The sequence below is a fragment of the Coregonus lavaretus genome, assembly GCF_964263955.1.
Source record: "Coregonus lavaretus genome assembly, contig: HAP1_SCAFFOLD_4440, whole genome shotgun sequence".
NCBI lineage: Eukaryota > Metazoa > Chordata > Actinopteri > Salmoniformes > Salmonidae > Coregonus > Coregonus lavaretus.
This window is the reverse complement of record NW_028165765.1, coordinates 1-19,590: the sequence shown is the minus strand read 5'-3', so window position 1 is coordinate 19,590 and position 19,590 is coordinate 1. Positions and strand designations below refer to the sequence as shown.

Genomic DNA, 19,590 nt, shown 5'->3' with positions numbered 1-19,590 from the left:
CGTTCTTTAACCATGTTGTAGTTTAAACTCCCACTGCTTCTCCAATACAAAGGGGAAAGAAAAAGTGTCCAATTATGTCTTCAAGTTTGTCCTGCTCTCTTAGTTCCTGGCTACAAGCCAGTGGAGGTTATTGTTTATTTGCATGGTAGCTTTCCGTTTTTCCCCTTCTGTTATTTTCTTGAGGCTAAAACCTTGTTTTATGGCTGTACAGTTGTGTACTGAGTATCCCCTCACCCGCCCCCCCCCCGCTCCCTCCCTCTCTCCCTCTCTCCATCCCCAACCCCCCTTCGGTTCGGGGTCGACTTTCAGGAGGCAAAGTAGGAGCTCTGCATGGAGTAGAGACGGTCGATGGGGTTCCCCACCCGCACCTGCAGGGAGCCAATGTCGGACGCCGCCATGAAGCAGTCGCTGAGGCTGGTGAGGGACGTGTCGCTGTCGATGTCGTGGAAAATGGAGTCGTTTCCTGTTTGAGAAGACAAACAGAGCTATGAGTACGGCTATGTGAACTAGTTGCTCAAATAAATAAACAGACAGGGGGAGGGAGCTGTTTACACAGAAAAACAAAACTGATAAAGAACAATCCCAAAAGCCCCCCAACCCCACAAAAAACACAGTTAATGTTTGTGGTTTGGCCATGGCAATAACGTTAAATCAGCTGGGATGAACGTTCTCTGTTAATGGGGAGTGTGTGGGCTGAAATCTCTGATTGCACCTATTGCCACCTGAATCAAAGTGCTTCCAAAGCCTCAATAAAGATGGCACAGAACAGAAAATAATGAGTGTTACGGGTACACTGTGGGAACAGAACCAGAGAGTGTGTGTGTGTGTGTGTGCGTGCGTGCGTGCATGGTGTGTGTGTTCTTTCTCAGTCCATGGCACCAGTGTTTAATTGCAACGACGAGGAGTCTTTTCTCCTGGGCGTTGCTGGCTTTATTGGGCGCTTTGGATCTAAATGACACCGTTACATCAGGAGAGAGACAGCTTGATGGCCCATACATTTTTAATCAGACACACACATTATTGGTTAGCCATCGCAGCAATAAAACCAGTACGAGTGTGTGTGTGTGTGTGTGTGTGGGGGGGGGGGGATATGGGTCGTAAGAACCAAGGGTTTTTGTGAAGGATGACATCATTTGGGTGAGTGTTAGGAGAGGCGACAGTGGTGATGGTTTGGACAAAGCTGTAGCCTGAAGACCATCCAAGAGCATTGGTATACAGGATACCAATTCACCAAACAGACAGGAATCTTTAGGCCAATTGTACAATATGCTACACACCTATACAACTACCTGATGTCAGGGGTGGGGGGGGGAATTATCTCACAGGGCACTGTGTATTCAGCCATGCTATGTTATTCTTAGTATACAGTGTGCCTACATGATTCATAATGTGACCAAGCTAATTAGACCACTGTGTGTGTGTGTGTGTGTGTGTGTGTGTGTGTGTGTGTGTGTGTGTGTGTGTGTGTGTGTGTGTGTGTGTGTGTGTGTACACTGTCTGTGTGACTTGACTCTGTGCCGCTGACCTCACCGTATGGGTTCATGTGGTCTCCGGGCATCTGTGGCGGGGTAAGTCCATGCTGGAAGGGGTCGGTGCTGTAGCCGTTCTGCTCCATAGCCACTAGCTGCTGCTGCTGAGGGGGGCCCAGTGGGGTGTAGGAACTCAGCAGACCCTCCATCCGACCTGACATCACTTCTGGAGGGGACAGAGACACACAGGTGAATGTGTGTGGAAACAGAATATCTCTTCTGTCCTTGACCTATTGACCTATTCTTACAACCTGCTCTCCAGTGATTTGATTTGATTTATTAGGAGCCCCATGGCGACAGCTAGTCCTACTGGGGTCCGACATATAACGAAGATAACTAGGGCGGCAGGTAGCTTAGTGGGTAAGAGCGTTGTGCCAGTAACCGAAAGGTTGCTGGTTCTAATCCCCGAGCCGACTAGGTGAAAAATCTGTCGATGTGCCCTTAAGCAAGGCACTTAACCCTAATTGCTGATGTAAGTCGCTCTGGATAAGAGCGTCTGCTAAATGACTAAAATGTAAGACACTACAGACAAAATACTTCACAATTTACATACAGTGCCTTCGGAAGGTATTCAGACCCCTTGACTTTTTCCACATTTTGTTAGGTTACAGCCATATTCTAAAACTGATTAAATTGTTCCAATTGGAAGGTGAAACTTTGCCCCAGTCTGAGGTCCTGAGCGCTCTGGAGCAGGTTTTCATCAAGGATCTCTCTGTACTTTGCTCCGTTCATCTTTGCCTCGATCCTGACTAGTCTCCCAGTCCCTGACGTTGAAAAACATCCCCACAGCATGATGCTGCCACCACCATGCTTCATCGTAGGGATGGCGCCAGGTTTCCTCCAGATGTGACGCTTGGCGTTCCGCCCAAAAAGTTCAATCTTGGTTTCATCAGACCAGAGAATCATGTTTCTCATGGTCTGAGAGTCTTTAGGTGCCTTTTGGCAAACTCCAAGAGGGCTGTCATGTGCATTTTACTGAGGAGTGGCTTCAGTCTGGCCACTCTACTATAAAGGCCTGATTGGTGGAGTGCTGCAGAGATGGTTGTCCTTCTGGAAGGTTCTCCCATCTCCACAGAGGAGCTCTGGAGCTCTGTCAGAGTGACCATCGGGTTCTTGGTCACCTCCCTGACCAAGGCCCTTCTCCCCGATTGGTCAGTTTGGAGAATATTCTTGGTGGTTCCAGACTTCTTCCATTTTAGAATGATGGAGGCCACTGTGTTCTTGGGGACCTTCAATGCTGCAGACATTTGTTGGTACTCTTCCCCAGATCTGTGCCTCGACACAATCCTGTCTCTGAGCTCTACGGACAATTCCTTCGACCTCATGGCTTGGTTTTTGCTCTGACATGCACTGGTCAACTGTGGGACCTTATATAGACAGGTCTGTGCCTTTCCAAATCATGTCCAGTCAATTGAATTTACCACAGGTGGACTCCAATCAAGTTGTAGAAACATCTCAAGGATGATCAATGGAAACAGGATCCACCTGAGCTCAATTTCGAGTGTCATAGCAAAGGGTCTGAATACTTTTGTAAATAAGCTATTTCCATTTTTTATTTGTAATGCATTTGCAAAAATGTCTAAAAACCTGTTTTCGCTTTGTCATTATGGGGTATTGTGTGTAGATTGCTGAGGATTATTATTTTTTTATCCATTTTAGAATAAGGCTGTAACGTAACAAATGTGGAAAAAGTCAAGGGGTCTGAATACTTTCCGAAGGGACTGTAGATTTAAAAACACTAACATGTGTGTGTGTGTGTGAGGAGAAGTGCTTGTGTACGCAGTTTCCAAAGTTTTCCGTTTGGATTGAAAGGTTCTCAGTTCACACTAAATGCGCTTAGTCACAACTTCAACACGTATTAAAGTCCCAGAGCTCATTTTGTTAACTACACTGGGTGACTGAGGCGGTTATTAAAGTCCCATAGCTGATTTAGTTAACTACACTGGGTGACTGAGGTGGTTATAAACCCATGGTTATTAGATCACATTATTGACATGGCAGCCCATTCGCAAACGGCATGACTTGTACTTTCGGAGGCGCTGAGCACTTATCTACTCCGTCTCTCATATCCTGTCCTCGATAAAGCACCACAGCCGTGGGGAGCCGAGCTGATAACACCAACACACTACCTCACACTTGATAACCCCTGGCTTTGATTTGATTTGATTCTAATCAACACTAACACCCAAATGACATCAGTTTTGCAACAATCTTTAAACATCTCAACAATATTCAATATCAAAAAGGCGAAGGAATAAAAATCCAGAATATAAACAAAAAATTAGCACGGAATCAATACTAGGTTAAATATGGAGACAAAACACCTGGATGCTTCTTAGCACTTTCAGCGTCTACATTATTTAGCAATTTTTATCCTAAAGCGCAAATGTACAAGTTGAATTATGTGTTGTATACTGCGACGCTATATACATATAGTTAAGCAATAAGGCCCTAGGAGGATATATACCTGGTTTATAATTAAGCAATAAGGCCCTAGGAGGATATATACCTGGTTTATATTTAAGCAATAAGGCCCTAGGAGGATATATACCTGGTTTATATTTAAGCAATAAGGCCCTAGGAGGATATATACCCGGTTTATAATTAAGCAATAAGGCCCTAGGAGGATATATACCCGGTTTATAATTAAGCAATAAGGCCCTAGGAGGATATATACCTGGTTTATAATTAAGCAATAAGGCCCTAGGAGGATATATACCCGGTTTATAATTAAGCAATTAAGCCAGAAGAGGAACCACCCGGTCTATAATAGTCTATAGATACTGCTACCCTTAATTCAAACAGTGAGTTTCTGTCACAAATCTGCTGGGTTGGGAGTTTGATACTGGGCAGTGACCTCACGCACGCACGCACGTACACGCACGCACACACGTACAAACCCACACACGCGCACGCGCACAGTAATATCGCAAACAGTGGTGGTAGTGGGAGTGGAAGGTGTACGGGTCAGGGCTCTGGGGGATATTGGATAGTGGGTAATAATAACACATCATGGGACTGAAGCCTGGCTTTGACCCCTGTCCTGTCTCACCCTGGTCAGGACCATTCACCACTGGAATGACCCCTGTCCTGTCTCACCCTGGTCAGGACCATTCACCACTGGAATGACCCCTGTCCTGTCTCACCCTGGTCAGGACCATTCACCACTGGAATGACCCCTGTCCTGTCTCACCCTGGTCAGGACCATTCACCACTGGAATGACCCCTGTCATGTCTCACCCTGGTCAGGACCATTCACCACTGGAATGACCCCTGTCCTGTCTCACCCTGGTCAGAACCATTCACCACTGGAATGACCCCTGTCATGTCTCACCCTGGTCAGGACCATTCACCACTGGAATGACCCCTGTCCTGTCTCACCCTGGTCAGAACCATTCACCACTGGAATGACCCCTGTCCTGTCTCACCCTGGTCAGGACCATTCACCACTGGAATGACCCCTGTCCTGTCTCAACCTGGTCAGGACCATTCACCACTGGAATGACCCCTGTCCTGTCTCACCCTGGTCAGGACCATTCACCACTGGAATGACCCCTGTCCTGTCTCACCCTGGTCAGGACCATTCACCACTGGAATGACCCCTGTCCTGTCTCACCCTGGTCAGGACCATTCACCACTGGAATGACCCCTGTCCTGTCTCACCCTGGTCAGAACCATTCACCACTGGAATGACCCCTGTCCTGTCTCACCCTGGTCAGGACCATTCACCACTGGAATGACCCCTGTCATGTCTCACCCTGGTCAGGGACATTTTAAAAGTAAAGTGAAGGGAGAATTGAGGTTGTCGGGTGGTCTGTTGTGAGATCAGATTGGCTGTCTATGGATGGACGGATGGCTTCAGTTGAGAAGTGGTGTGACCTCTCTTAAAGCTGTTAGGCAGTATCTGTCAAGCGTCTCAGAGTAAGAGCGCTGATCTAGGGTCAGTTTTGCCTTTAAGATCATATTATACGGACAACGGGGACCTGTTCCTAGATCATCACTCCAACTCTGAGACGCTTGATACGGAGTCTCTCTGGCCTTGCCTTGTGTGAGAGTTCTACTCAACTGTGACTTTGCTGATATTCTAGGAGTAGTCTAGTTCCAGTGAAGTCTCATCATAAGGTATTCTAGGAGTAGTCTAGTTCCAGTGAAGCCTCATCATAAAGTATTCTAGGAGTAGTCTAGTTCCAGTGAAGTCTCATCATAAGGTATTCTAGGAGTAGTCTAGTTCCAGTGAAGCCTCATCATAAGGTATTCTAGGAGTAGTCTAGTTCCAGTGAAGCCTCATCATAAGGTATTCTAGGAGTAGTCTAGTTCCAGTGAAGCCTCATCATAAGATATTCTAGGAGTAGTCTAGTTCCAGTGAAGCCTCATCATAAGGTATTCTAGGAGTAGTCTAGTTCCAGTGAAGACTCATCATAAGGTATTCTAGGAGTAGTCTAGTTCCAGTGAAGCCTCATCATAAGGTCTTCTAGGAGTAGTCTAGTTCCAGTGAAGTCTCATCATAAGGTATTCTAGGAGTAGTTTAGTTCCAGTGAAGCCTCATCATAAGGTATTCTAGGAGTAGTCTAGTTCCAGTGAAGCCTCATCATAAGGTATTCTAGGAGTATTCTAGTTCCAGTGAAGTCTCATCATAAGGTATTCTAGGAGTAGTCTAGTTCCAGTGAAGTCTCATCATAAGGTATTCTAGGAGTAGTCTAGTTCCAGTGAAGCCTCATCATAAGGTATTCTAGGAGTAGTCTAGTTCCAGTGAAGCCTCATCATAAGGTCTTCTAGGAGTAGTCTAGTTCCAGTGAAGCCTCATCATAAGGCAGAAGACCTGCCCAGCCAGTTCCCCTCTTGAGCACACACACAAAACACAGAAAACACACACACACACACATATGCAACCACACGTGCACACGCATGCGCACACACACACAAAACACACACACACACACACACACACCATAGACACAACTAGAGCAGCCTACCTTGGCCTAGCCTTTGGGAGTTCTGCTGTTCCTGTTGTTGTTGTTGCCTTCGGGCTAGCTTCTTCATCTACAAATAAAACACAATGCTGGTTAGTAACAGACGCAAACGTTTGACCAACATGTATAGACAATATGGCTCATATTTCAGTGAATCTTAGCCTGCGTCCCAAATGGCACCCTATTCCCTATATAGAGCACTACTTTTGACCAGAGCCCTTTTGGGGGCCATATAGTTCACTGTGTAGAGAAATAGCTAGTGCCACATGGGGACACCGAATAGGGTACCATCAAAGTGCTCTAAAAACCATGATCATTGCAACTTGACTGTTGAAATGTTGGTTTATTAAAGTGATCGCATTGGAGCCGTTAGAGTGTATTTTTTTTTCTCCCTTAGATATCGTTCAGTAAATCTCACCTTGGCTCTCTGGTTCTGGAACCAGACCTGGACAACACGGACACTCAGGCCTGTCTCTGCCGCCAGCGTCTCTCTAACCTGGGGGGGGGGGTCAAAACAGACACGTTTAAAACCCCCCTCTTGTAACGCATGCTTATACAGGGAGTCAGAGGTAGCAGAAAGTATTTAAAATGCAGTATACTTTTTGATGGTCGATAAAATGATGTGTCTGAATATACTTGTTTAAATTCTTAATGACATTTTATTTCGATATTTAAGTAGTAATATCTTAGTAGTATCTTCTAGAAGTGGTAGACACATTGTTATTTGGTAAGACACAATAATAGTAGCAGGAAAAGCCTAAATTGAGATGGGGCTCTAAAGTTCATGGTTGTTTAAGACACAGTATTAAATTCAGTTCAATTTAATCTATTCCTGACTAACATGGCTGCCATTATTGGAACATACTAGAGCTATGGAGGTCTATGACATCATCTCCTCTAGTAAATTATAGGATCTGTAAGGTTTCGTCAGACGGTAAGGCAGAGTGGTCACCTTCCGGCAGGGTTTGGAGGACACCTCGAAGGACGCCTTGAAGGCTCTCCTCTGCTGGGTGGTCAGGATGGTGCGCGGCCGTTTGGGCCGGCGAGGGTCTTTCCCGTCGTCACTGCCCTTCCCCTGGCTGCCAGAGCCCTTCTCAGGCTTCCCGTCCAGCTCCTCAGCTTCACTCTTCTCTGCAAAAGGAAATACAACCAAAAAAGCATTGTCATTTGAAACATTGTTGAACAGGTTTTCTAAACGCAACACAAATGACGACTAACCCTTGACTACTACATCCAGCAGCAGATTTTTCTTTAAAATAAATGTGCAGAGGAAACTATTATAGAACCGTATGGGAAATAATCAATATTGATATACTGTGCATTGATAGGCATGGGTGAGCTTGTCTACACTTGTCTGGTGATTTAAGTCTTGCCTTCTTTGGATAAAAACGAAGACAACAGTCATCTGGACATTGTGTGTTTCAGTGGAGTTCTAGCAGATGTTGTTGACAGAACTGAAACAGCATTGCCGTTTCTTTGACCGCTCTCCACTGTTTCAAATTACCCGTATCCACACTAGAGTATATAATGGAAGATCGTCTGTTCAATGGATCCCCTATGACTCATCATTTCCAGAACTTCCTTATTGTTATTAGTCAACTCTCAACTTCTTCCATTTAGCCAAATGTTTAACTCCGATCATGTATTTAATATCAATTACCTTAATTGTTGATTAAACACACACATTCACAATACTTTAAAATTAAGCTCCCTGGTTTTAATAATATCTGTATCCCAAATGGCATCTTATTTCCTATATAGTGCACTACTTTTGACCAAGTGCCCATCTCTTCAACAGTTCCATACAGTAGTTGAAGTCATGGGATCGATGTCATCATCACTGTATAAAAGCAGAATAGATACAGTTTGTGAGGATACCGTGCAGAAAATGTGTATCTTAACCATATGGTGCTACTAACCATACTGGTTTGGCAAGCTGCATCATTATTTTGAAAAAGCAAGAACCAGAGGAACAGATAGGAGGGGAAGCTCGCACGTCTGTGGAACAGGACCACAGCACCACTGTCTGTGGAACAGGACCACAGCACCACTGTCTGTGGAACAGGACCACAGCACCACTGTCTGTGGAACAGGACCACAGCACCACTGTCTGTGGAACAGGACCACAGCACCACTGTCTGTGGAACAGGGGCACAGCACCACTGTCTGTGGAACAGGACCACAGCACCACTGTCTGTGGAACAGGACCACAGCACCACTGTCTGTGGAACAGGACCACAGCACCACTGTCTGTGGAACAGGGGCACAGCACCACTGTCTGTGGAACAGGACCACAGCACCACTGTCTGTGGAACAGGACCACAGCACCACTGTCTGTGGAACAGGACCACAGCACCACTGTCTGTGGAACAGGACCACAGCACCACTGTCTGTGGAACAGGACCACAGCACCACTGTCTGTGGAACAGGGGCACAGCACCACTGTCTGTGGAACAGGACCACAGCACCACTGTCTGTGGAACAGGACCACAGCACCACTGTCTGTGGAACAGGACCACAGCACCACTGTCTGTGGAACAGGGGCACAGCACCACTGTCTGTGGAACAGGACCACAGCACCACTGTCTGTGGAACAGGACCACAGCACCACTGTCTGTGGAACAGGACCACAGCACCACTGTCTGTGGAACAGGGGCACAGCACCACTGTCTGTGGAACAGGACCACAGCACCACTGTCTGTGGAACAGGACCACAGCACCACTGTGGAACAGGACCACAGCACCACTGTCTGTGGAACAGGACCACAGCACCACTGTCTGTGGAACAGGACCACAGCACCACTGTCTGTGGAACAGGACCACAGCACCACTGTCTGTGGAACAGGACCACAGCACCACTGTCTGTGGAACAGGGGCACAGCACCACTGTCTGTGGAACAGGACCACAGCACCACAGAAACATCAATTTCATCATATCCAGGGAAAATATACTTTGTTATAAACTCTCTCTCTCCCTCTTTCTCTAGCACTTCCTCTGTAGCACTTAATACTACTTAAAATACTTCCTTGGTAGCACGTAATACTACTTAAAATACTTCCTCGGGTAGCACTTAATACTACTTAAAATACTTCCTTGGTAGCACGTAATACTACTTAAAATACTTCCTTGGTAGCACGTAATACTACTTAAAATACTTCCTCGGGTAGCACTTAATACTACTTAAAATACTTCCTCGGTAGCACGTAATACTACTTAAAATACTTCCATCTGTAGCACTTAATACTACCCTCTGTAGCACTTAATATTACCTCGATAGCACTTAATACTACCTCGGTACATTTACATTTTAGTCATTTAGCAGACGCTCTTATCCAGAGCAACTTACAGTTAGTGAGTGCATACATTTTTTATGTTTTATTTTTTATACTGGCCCCCCGTGGGAATCGAACCCACAACCTTGGCGTTGCAAACGCCACGCTCTACCAACTGAGCCAAATCCCTGCCGGCCATTCCCTCCCCTACCCTGGGCCAATTGCGCGCCGCCCCATGGGTCTCCCGGTCGCGGCCGGGATTCGAACCAGGATCTCTAGTGGCACAGCTAGCAACTGCGATGCAATGCCTTAGACCACTGCGCCACTCAATACCACTTAAAATACTTCCTCGGTAGAGGAACACAAAATCCCTACCTACACACATGACTAGGAGGAAAAATTAACAACCAAATGGACAGAAGGGAGGGACAGAGGAAAAATGTGTGTAAGGAGAGCTAAAATGTAAATGTAAAAATGAGAGTTGTCCTTGTATCTTTGCCTTTTACCTGAATCTGAGGCATCAGGGCTCATGGAGCTGAGCAGTTCCTTCTCCCGCTCGTAGTCGCTCTTGCAGAGCAGCTGGCCCTCCTTGAGGACAAACTCGTCTCCTTTGCACAGCTGCCTCTCGCACACGCAGCAGCAGAAACAGCCCAGGTGATACACGCTCTCCAGGGCACGCATCACAAACTCAGTGGGAGATATCTTCTCCAGGCACCCACTGCACTTGGTGGCAAACAGCCTGGGGAGACAAGAGTGGGAGGAGGATAGGTGGTGGTGAGACCAGAGTTGGGACAGATTGTTGGAGTAGTCTAGAATGTATTTGTGACGACCAAATGGTTGCAACAACTACAGATATATTGTTCTAAGCTGTACAATTATTTCTACTATTTACTGCATGTTTAATGTCAATCATAAATGTCAGATTTTATACTTGTTCCTGTAGGATCTAAAATAAAAATGTAACTGAATTTGAACTAAATCAGCCAAACAAACATTTGGACTAGTGTCAAAAAAAGGTTTAGTTAATTTCCCATTTAAAATTCAGTTAATAAAATCCCAGTGTGTTTGCTATGTGTGACAGAGTAGGACTGGGGCTCTGCCCCTCTACCCCCTAAGGCTGCGCTTGGCTAGCTGAGCAGGCTAGCCACTGCGACCCCTTAGCCTTTTGACACCCGCTCAACTGTAAAAGCGCAGCCGAACGCCCCCCGCCAATGCTCCGCTTGAGACTGATTGTGGGCAGTCAGTGGTTGGGAAACGGGGAGGGCCTTCGGGGGGGGTTTAGGGGGAAGCAGAGTGTTAAATGATTCGAGATGCTCCATTTGCATCGCAACAAGGCCAGCTCCCTGATGGGTGGGCAGCAGTAGCAGCATACCGCAATCCCCCCCACCACCACCACCACCACCACCACCACTTATGTTTGTTCTTTGAACCTTTGAAGTCTCAAAAAATGCCATCGTAGCAGGACATAATATTTTCGGGTCATCATGTGTGAGTCCCAAAATGGCACCCAATTTCCTACATAGTGCACTATGGGCCCTGGTCTAAAGTAGTGCACTGTATAGGGAATAGGGTGCCATTTGGGACGAACCACATACGATGACTCAGAGGGAGGTGATGCCTCAAACCCAAATGTAGCAATACCCCTCCAGATACAACATGGTCTATAAAACATTTGAGCCTGAACAACGGTATAAACAGAATTAGATCTATAAAAGGACTTGTTGCAGTTACAGTAGGACAAAGCTGCATTAGCTAGTGGGATAGTTGCTGGACAACCCGATATCTGCAGCTCTTTCACAGCCTGAGCCAGACAAGACCAGACAAGGGGAGCAGACTGCCATACACTTCCACACGGGACAGTCAACAGAGAGAAGACGTGACGGTGATGAACCACATAAATACCAGCGAGAAAAGACAGAGGGATTGTCATGAGGGATTATGCCAGACGGACTAGCTGATTGAGGATCGATAAGCAAAAGCAGCACGTCTGTTGCCGATCGCATGAGATGCCCATCATCGCCGTGGAAACGGGGCGTTCGCAGACGTTTCACCTGCTTATGTGCATCAGAGCTCAGATCTTTCCCAAAGTAGGGCAAATCCTAACTTCAGATTCAGGTGGTGATTCAGGAAGAGCAGATTGAAGATCAGGAACGTAACCTCTCACGACCTCTACAAGCCAGAATGTTGAATACAATTATATTTTAACTTACTTTACCGGTTGTCCGTGCGGTTGGTCCTTTTCGCGGTAGGAATGTGAGACAATATATCCACAGGAAAGTATAATTACATCAACTTTTGAAAGTGCTGGTAGTGCGTTCGGATTTCTATCACCTGAAGCGCAGAACCATGTTGCTCGGCAGGTATGCATGCGTCTCGTGCATGCTTTTTCATCTTTTGCGCATGCTTCAGGTGATAAAAATCTGAACTCACTACCAACGCTTTGAAAAGTTGCTGTAATTATAGTTTCCTGTGGATATATTGTCTCACATTCCTATCGCCAAAAGGACCAACCACACGGGCAACTGGTAAAGTACGTTAAAATTGTATTAAACATTCTGACTTGTAGAGGTCGTGAGAGGAAACCTTCCTGATCCAAACGCTCATTTATGCCCGATGTTGAATCCAATGCAATTCAACGTCGGGTTTTCAGGCTAGGGACGGACGCAGCAGGCGTTGGGAAGAGCAGACTGAAGATCGTAGGGATGGATGCAGCAGGCGTTGGCAGAAACCGTTCAGTAATAATCTTTAATCTACGATCCGGGTTTGATGACACATCTGAAAAGCCAAAGTGCTCTATAGAACAGAAAGCATTAGGCCCACAATGGCCTGTGACTAGTACTGGCACTAATCTCTATTACATCTTGACAACCAATCATCTATAACATTTAAAAAAATTAACAGGGATAAAATGATCCCATGTGCAAAACATTTGACCAAACAGTTATCTATACAACCTGAAACATCGGATCCCACTTCTGACACCAATTTGACGTGTTGGAATAAAACTTCATAACACAAATACAATATGGGGGTAAATGGTCCCCCTGTTTCCCACAGATAGTAGCATGTCTGGTACTACTAAGTCTACATTGAACTTAATTACATTTGATTTATTTAGCCAGGATAGTCCACTCAGTAACAATTGCCAGAGTCCTGGCTTCCTTACAACTACAGAACATGCTGTTACCAGCCGCCTCTCCCACAGGCAGCTGCTGCTCCATGCTGTCCCGAGTCCCAAACCAATTATCCTGCTTCATGAATATTACAGGCAGGTGCCCCAGCGAGGCCCGGGGTGGGACAGGGCTGAGGGTGGATGCCCCATGGTGTGTGTGGATTACAACCGGCTCTGACGTCTGCCTCGTGGCGGCTCCTTCGTATGATAATGACCGCAGAGACTTTGTTTAATAACGCGCTCAGCATCTGTAATAATCACTGCCCCCGAATCACAGCACCTCAGGGCTGATGGATACGCCAAGGGTATGAGAGAGAGAGAGAGAGAGAGAGAGAGAGAGAGAGAGAGAGAGAGAGAGCGAGAGAGAGAGAGAGAGAGAGAGAGAGAGAGAGAGGGGGAGGTTGGAGAGAAGGGCTGGGAGAGAGAAATAAAATACAAGAGAGGGAGAGAGAGGGTAATAAAGAGAGCTAGAGAACCTAATTAAAATGCTTTCTTCTACAGGTCATTCTAGGGCTGGGCGATATGGGCAAAATATCATATCACAGTATTTAAAACAAATTGGACGGTATTTGACGGTATTCGGCGGTATTTGGCGGTATTTGACGGTATTTGACGGTATTTGACGGTATTTGACGGTATTTTATGTTTTTAAAAGTTCTAAATTTGCTTTATGAGTCGTGCAAGACCCTAGGGTGGCAACACACACACACTCTAAGTGATTTCAAATGTGTCTTTCTCCATTCTGATTGTTTTATACTGTTCAATTCAACTTAAACCCAAACATGATTTTCAGCATTTTCATACATTTCTGCATTTACTGCATTTATTGCACTCATTTGAGATCATTTCCACACTGCCACGTAGGGCTGTAACGATATGGGCAAACATTTACCAAATGTTGCAATTGCGATTTGACTTGTGATTTAGAGCAAAACACTTGGGTGAACTGTTGGAATCATGGAAATAAAATGATTATTCTAATTCTATATTTATAATATAATAGTGGGCACTTTGAATACAGTGTTTGATATGACAACGAATTAAAATGCCAGGGAGGAGTTATTGTGACAGGGTAGGAACCAAAGTGTTTATAAGTGTTTCCTAGGGGACCCTATAATCTTTGGCTACATTGAATGTTCTCTCTTAGCTTCATAGCTAACATATTCTTGCTTCACGTATTACTCTTTGATTTAGAAGATACTGTTGCACAAACACGGTGATGTAGGTCTACACCATCCCTGGTATTATCAGGTTGTATAGCTAGCTACGTTTGCTCTGACTCAGTATTAGCGATTAGCATTAGCGGCTAACAATTAGAGGCTAACAATATTTAGGCTCAACTTGCTATGAAAAAAAAAAACTAGCTGTTTGCAGATGTAAGAAACACAAACTAATAGTGTAATTACAGAACACTAGTGGATTCGTATTAAGAAGCAAAGTGAAAACAGCGTCGTTTTCATCAACATTGTTGCATGTGCTGCACTGACCATGCAGACTGAACGCAAGTGTCTTGTGGTCGAGGAACAACAAATTAGGTCCTTGAGTGACAGGGGGCGGGGCTAGGTCTGTGTGGAAAGCGGCATGGAGAGAGAGAGAGCGGAGAGAGATGACTCAAGTAGCGAAGTAAACTATAAAAATGGATGTTACACATGGCGTATCACATTTCACAAACCAAACATTCAAATACCGTTATAGAAGGTAAAGTAAAAAAACAAACCGGCCGGTGCATCAATACCGGTATATAGTCAAATACGGTATACTGCCCAGCCCTAGTTCATTCTCATAGCTTACAAATCTTCTCTTGACAAAGGCTTTACAAAGTATAGCCCTTAAGGATGGGACTATGTGTAACAGTGTTGCTTCCGTCCCTCTCCTCGCCCTTACCTGGGCTTGAACCAGGGACCCTCTGCACACATCAACAACAGTCACCCTCGAAGCACCGTTACCCGTCGCTCCACAAAAGCCGCGGCCCTTGCAGAGCAAAGGGAAACAAGTACTTCAAGGTCTCAGAGCGAGTGACGTCACCGATTGAAACGCTACTAGTGCGCACCGCTAACTAGCTAGCCATTTCACATCGGTTACATATGCATGCTGTCACAATCAGGCCAAAGTCATATCAGAATCCCAGTCAGCCAAATCAAATGGAATTAAAGGGTGAAAGGTTAGAACGGTGACTTCCATACAACTCAGGGAAGTGTTACAACCTCCCATCCGGATGGAATCAGTCTGGCTTCTATTCTATCATTCTATCAGTCTGCTTTCCATTCTATCATTCTATCAGTCTGCTTTCCATTCTATCATTCTATCAGTCTGCTTTCCATTCTATCATTCTATCAGTCTGCTTTCCATTCTATCATTCTATCAGTCTGCTTTCCATTCTATCATTCTATCAGTCTGCTTTCCATTCTATCATTCTATCAGTCTGCTTTCCATTCTATCATTCTATCAGTCTGCTTTCCATTCTATCATTCTATCAGTCTGCTTTCCATTCTATCATTCTATCAGTCTGCTTTCCATTCTATCATTCTATCAGTCTGCTTTCCATTCTATCATTCTATCAGTCTGCTTTCCATTCTATCATTCTATCAGTCTGCTTTCCATTCTCTCTCTTCTTCTCTTGTCCTTTTACCAAACTGGCTAATCTAATCTAATCTTGTAGGACATTATTTTCCCACTTCCTCTCTCTGTCACCTTGCATTATTACGGGGCCTGTAATTCCCATTTGTCCCTTGAGAAATCTTTCTGTCCGGCATTGTTCCGGAGTTTAATCCAGACTTTTGCCCCAGTGTTGGGGGCCCCTGAGCTCCATTCTCAACGGGGTCGGTTCGGAATATCCATGCGTGACGCTCCCGCTATGGCAACCGACCCACCCCACCCTCTCCAGGAGGGGCGCGGGGGCCCGAGAGGAGAGAGAGGTTCACTGAAGCTGGTAGGAGAAGTAAAGCTGAAGAACTGAAGAAGGGGAATGAACAGTGAACGCTGGACTGGGGTGTGTGTGTGTGTGTGTGTGTGTGTGTGTGTGTGTGTGTGTGTGTGTGTGTGTGTGTGTGTATAGATCGGGGGTTAAACCCACCTCTTCTCTGTGCATGGCCCCCTCACTCAGACTCCTGCTGCTAGTCACAATCAAACAGGGTCGGCTCTCCAAAACAGAGCCCTTTGAATGACACAAGCACTGCACTGTGGGGGAAGCTAATCCCACTTTAATACCTTTCCAAGTTTGGCCTCTGAAGGAATCGCGTCTTTGAGGGGGAGGGTGAGCCTGCCTTGTCTGTATGAGCGAGGAGGGGGCTCGGGCTGACGTAAAAGGGAAGTTGGTTGCATCTCCCTCACCCAGAGCTGGTCTAATGACTCTGCAGAGGCTCCTACATTAACCCAGAGCTGGTCTAATGACTCTGCAGAGGCTCCTAACCACACATTCATGATGCAGTGAAGGTGACCTATCAGAAGTCGAGCTTAATTATGGGTTGTTGGTTGTCGAGTCAATTATCCAATTCCAATTTCAAGTCTATATTTCTCAAAAAGGAAGTTATTTCAGAGTTTTGGGGACAGTTAGCTGGCTAACTCGTTGAGCCTGCTTTCTGGAACATGTAGTAAAGGGATACAATCAACCTTTTGAATCACTGGAACTGGCTCACAATGTAACAGTACTGTATATACAGCATACAAGTACTGACCAGGACACACAGTGATGGTGGTGACTAAAGTATTGACCAGGACACACAGTGATGGTGACTAAAGTATTGACCAGGACACACAGTGATGGTGGTGACTAAAGTATTGACCAGGACACACAGTGATGGTGACTAAAGTATTGACCAGGACACACAGTGATGGTGGTGACTAAAGTATTGACCAGGACACACAGTGATGGTGACTAAAGTATTGACCAGGACACACAGTGATGGTGACTAAAGTATTGACCAGGACACACAGTGATGGTGACTAAAGTACTGACCAGGACACACAGTGATGGTGACTAAAGTATTAACCAGGACACACAAGTCAACATAGGTCCTGTTAGTTGTTCGTCTGATGTCTGTGTATTTGTTTGTGTCCAGGATTGATATAGATCCTTATCCATCCTCCAACCAACCCACCCACCCACCCACCCACACGATTTCACTGATATTAAATCCCCATCGCTTGTTTCTGAAGCAAGTTGAGTGCCATAACTAGGCTTCATTTTGATGAAGTTAGAGGCATAACATTGTCGTGTTTGCTCGGCTAACACACACACACACACACACACACACACACACATTAGATATTTGGCTTGAGAATTGGTCTCGGTAGCCTCCCACCACCAGGTTTGCCCCAACGTCCCAGCAGCATCAATATTGACACAGGACGCTACCCAGCCCCTTCTCTCTCTACACGAGGAGTCTGGCTGTCTCTAGTCAGTCTCTGTTTGGGAATGGAGAGTTAATCCTCAAGGATGGCCGACAACAGACTCCCCGCTGAGATCATTGCTTTCTCTCTGGCTTTTCATCTCAACGTTTAATCTCCCTCTCTCTCTTTCTCTCTCGGTCTGTCTCTTTCTCAATCACTCTCTCTCTCTTTCACTCTGTTTCTCTCTCTCTCTCTCTCTCGTTTATTTGTGTGCCTTTTTCTCTCAAGATTGAAGACCTTAGGAATTAAATAGTCATGATTTGTTTTGGTGTTAAGGGTTAAGAATGGCCTTCTCAAAACCAGCATAAGTATATAAATACATATATCATGGTTCAAACTTTCTCATCAAGTAAAGATATAAGATGTAACTTAATGCATAACCAATATTATTATTATTATTATTATTATTATTATTATTATTATTATTATTATTATTATTATTATTATATATTAAATATGTATTATTAAGAAAGTGTCAGACTACCTATGATGGGTCCTCATGCAGGTTATGGGTGGCTATGCAAGGTCCTAACGTGACCGTACGTACGAACGGCTATAGAATGTTATGGATGGCAATACAGTATCTGTGAATGCTCCATTTCTGAAGGCATGTCCAGTTGACTACTGAGATCTCTCTGATTCTCCTGTAGGCTCCATCTGGAGACAGACAGCGGACAGCACTGTCTTACCGCAGAGAAAGAGGAAAGAGAGAGAAACCAAGGCTGCGTCCCAAATAGCACCCTATTGCCTATAGACACTCCCTTTGACCAGGGCCCATAGAGCTCTGGTCAAAATGTGTCAACTTTTATAGGGAACAGGGTGCCATTTGGGACGCAAGCCATGAGAGGTCAGTGGACCATTATGTTGACAAGTCAAAATATGAGAGAAAGCCAGCAGACAGTGGCTGCACTCTGTTATGGTCATCATTGGTAGAGGGACACCTTTCTAGTGGTCTTGCTGACGCTAACTAAAACGTATTTGATAAGCAGATGCTGTCCGTGTTGAGTGAGTGATTTTCAGTGCAATTATTTTTTGTTAACCCTTCTCAACAATTCTTTTCCCCCCACTCTTTTCAATGTCTCTTTGATGCTATAATGAACTCCGAGGCCTGCTCCCAGGGGGCAACAGCAGACTCCGAGGCCTGCTCCCAGGGGGCAACAGCAGACTCCGAGGCCTGCTCCCAGGGTGCAACAGCAGACTGGGGGGAAACGGGAACCTTTTCCGACCGCTCCCTCCACATCCACCTAATGAGTGAACATGTGTGCACTACAAAGTGGCCAAGGTTGTCATTAAATGCTGCAGTAGCTTCAAATGGGGTTTTCTTTTAGATCTGGGATATTACTGGACCAAGATGGTTCTTTATGGAAAATGCTGCATTGCGGTCGTCCGTATGGACGGCTTTGACAAATACAAGACGGGCAACAGATTTTTCCACTGCTTTTCAAACAGCAGCGCCCTTATCAAAGGATCCTTCAGATATGCCACATCCCAATCCAGTCCTCTCATGTGTGTATGAGACAACACAGTCTACTGGAAATGTTCAAACCAGGTTACACAGACAGTTCTCTTGTAAACTTCTGCAGTTTCAGGAAGATGAAAAGTTGGAACTTTATGAACCAAAGATCATTCGGTCATGAATAGAAGGGCTGGATTGATCTTCAAGAACACCTTGAGTGGACGGATCTCAATGCTCCTGTTTGATCATTCCTCCTGGACAGATCTCAATGTTCCCATTTGACCATTCCTCCTGGACAGATCTCAATGTTCCCGTTTGACCATTCCTCCTGGACAGATCTCAATGTTCCTGTTTGATCATTCCTCCTGGACAGATCTCAATGTTCCCGTTTGACAATTTCTCATGGACGGATCTCAATGTTCCCGTTTGACCGTTTCTCCTGCATTCTGGAGGACTCACATCAACGAACAACAACAATGAAAATGTTCTCTTTCTCAGTGAGGTTTTCAGACATTGGCGAAACAGATCAAGAAAAAGGGTAGTTGGTCCCTGAAGGGACTTTACAAAAAGCTCACAGTTACAATTCACTCTCAATTTAAATCCACTCTTATTGCAAATTCAGAAATGATCTCACAATTAGAGTGAGTAAAAGGGTAACTACTATAGAGTCAGGAGCACCGTAGCTTAGCATCCGTATCACAGGTCAGCACCTAGCTATAATTACTAACTGCAGGGACAAATTAACCAAATCAAAAAGATGCCTTCACTTCGGTCCCCGGGGACGGCTTGAGCGAGCGGTTA

The 19,590-nt window shown here is 45.4% G+C and overlaps 1 protein-coding gene across 1 annotated transcript; it reads right to left on the bottom strand.

Moving 5' to 3' along the window:
• Positions 1 to 305: 305 nt before the first annotated feature.
• On the bottom strand, positions 306 to 12,120 carry LOC311115504 (LIM/homeobox protein LMX-1.2-like; the record flags this gene model as incomplete). Its single annotated transcript, XM_084190665.1, has 7 exons — positions 306 to 463; positions 1,531 to 1,695; positions 6,503 to 6,569; positions 6,918 to 6,995; positions 7,452 to 7,630; positions 10,279 to 10,511; positions 12,104 to 12,120. 7 exons carry the CDS (start codon positions 12,118 to 12,120, stop codon positions 306 to 308), a joined length of 897 nt encoding a protein of 298 aa, XP_084046791.1.
• Positions 12,121 to 19,590: the final 7,470 nt, after the last annotated feature.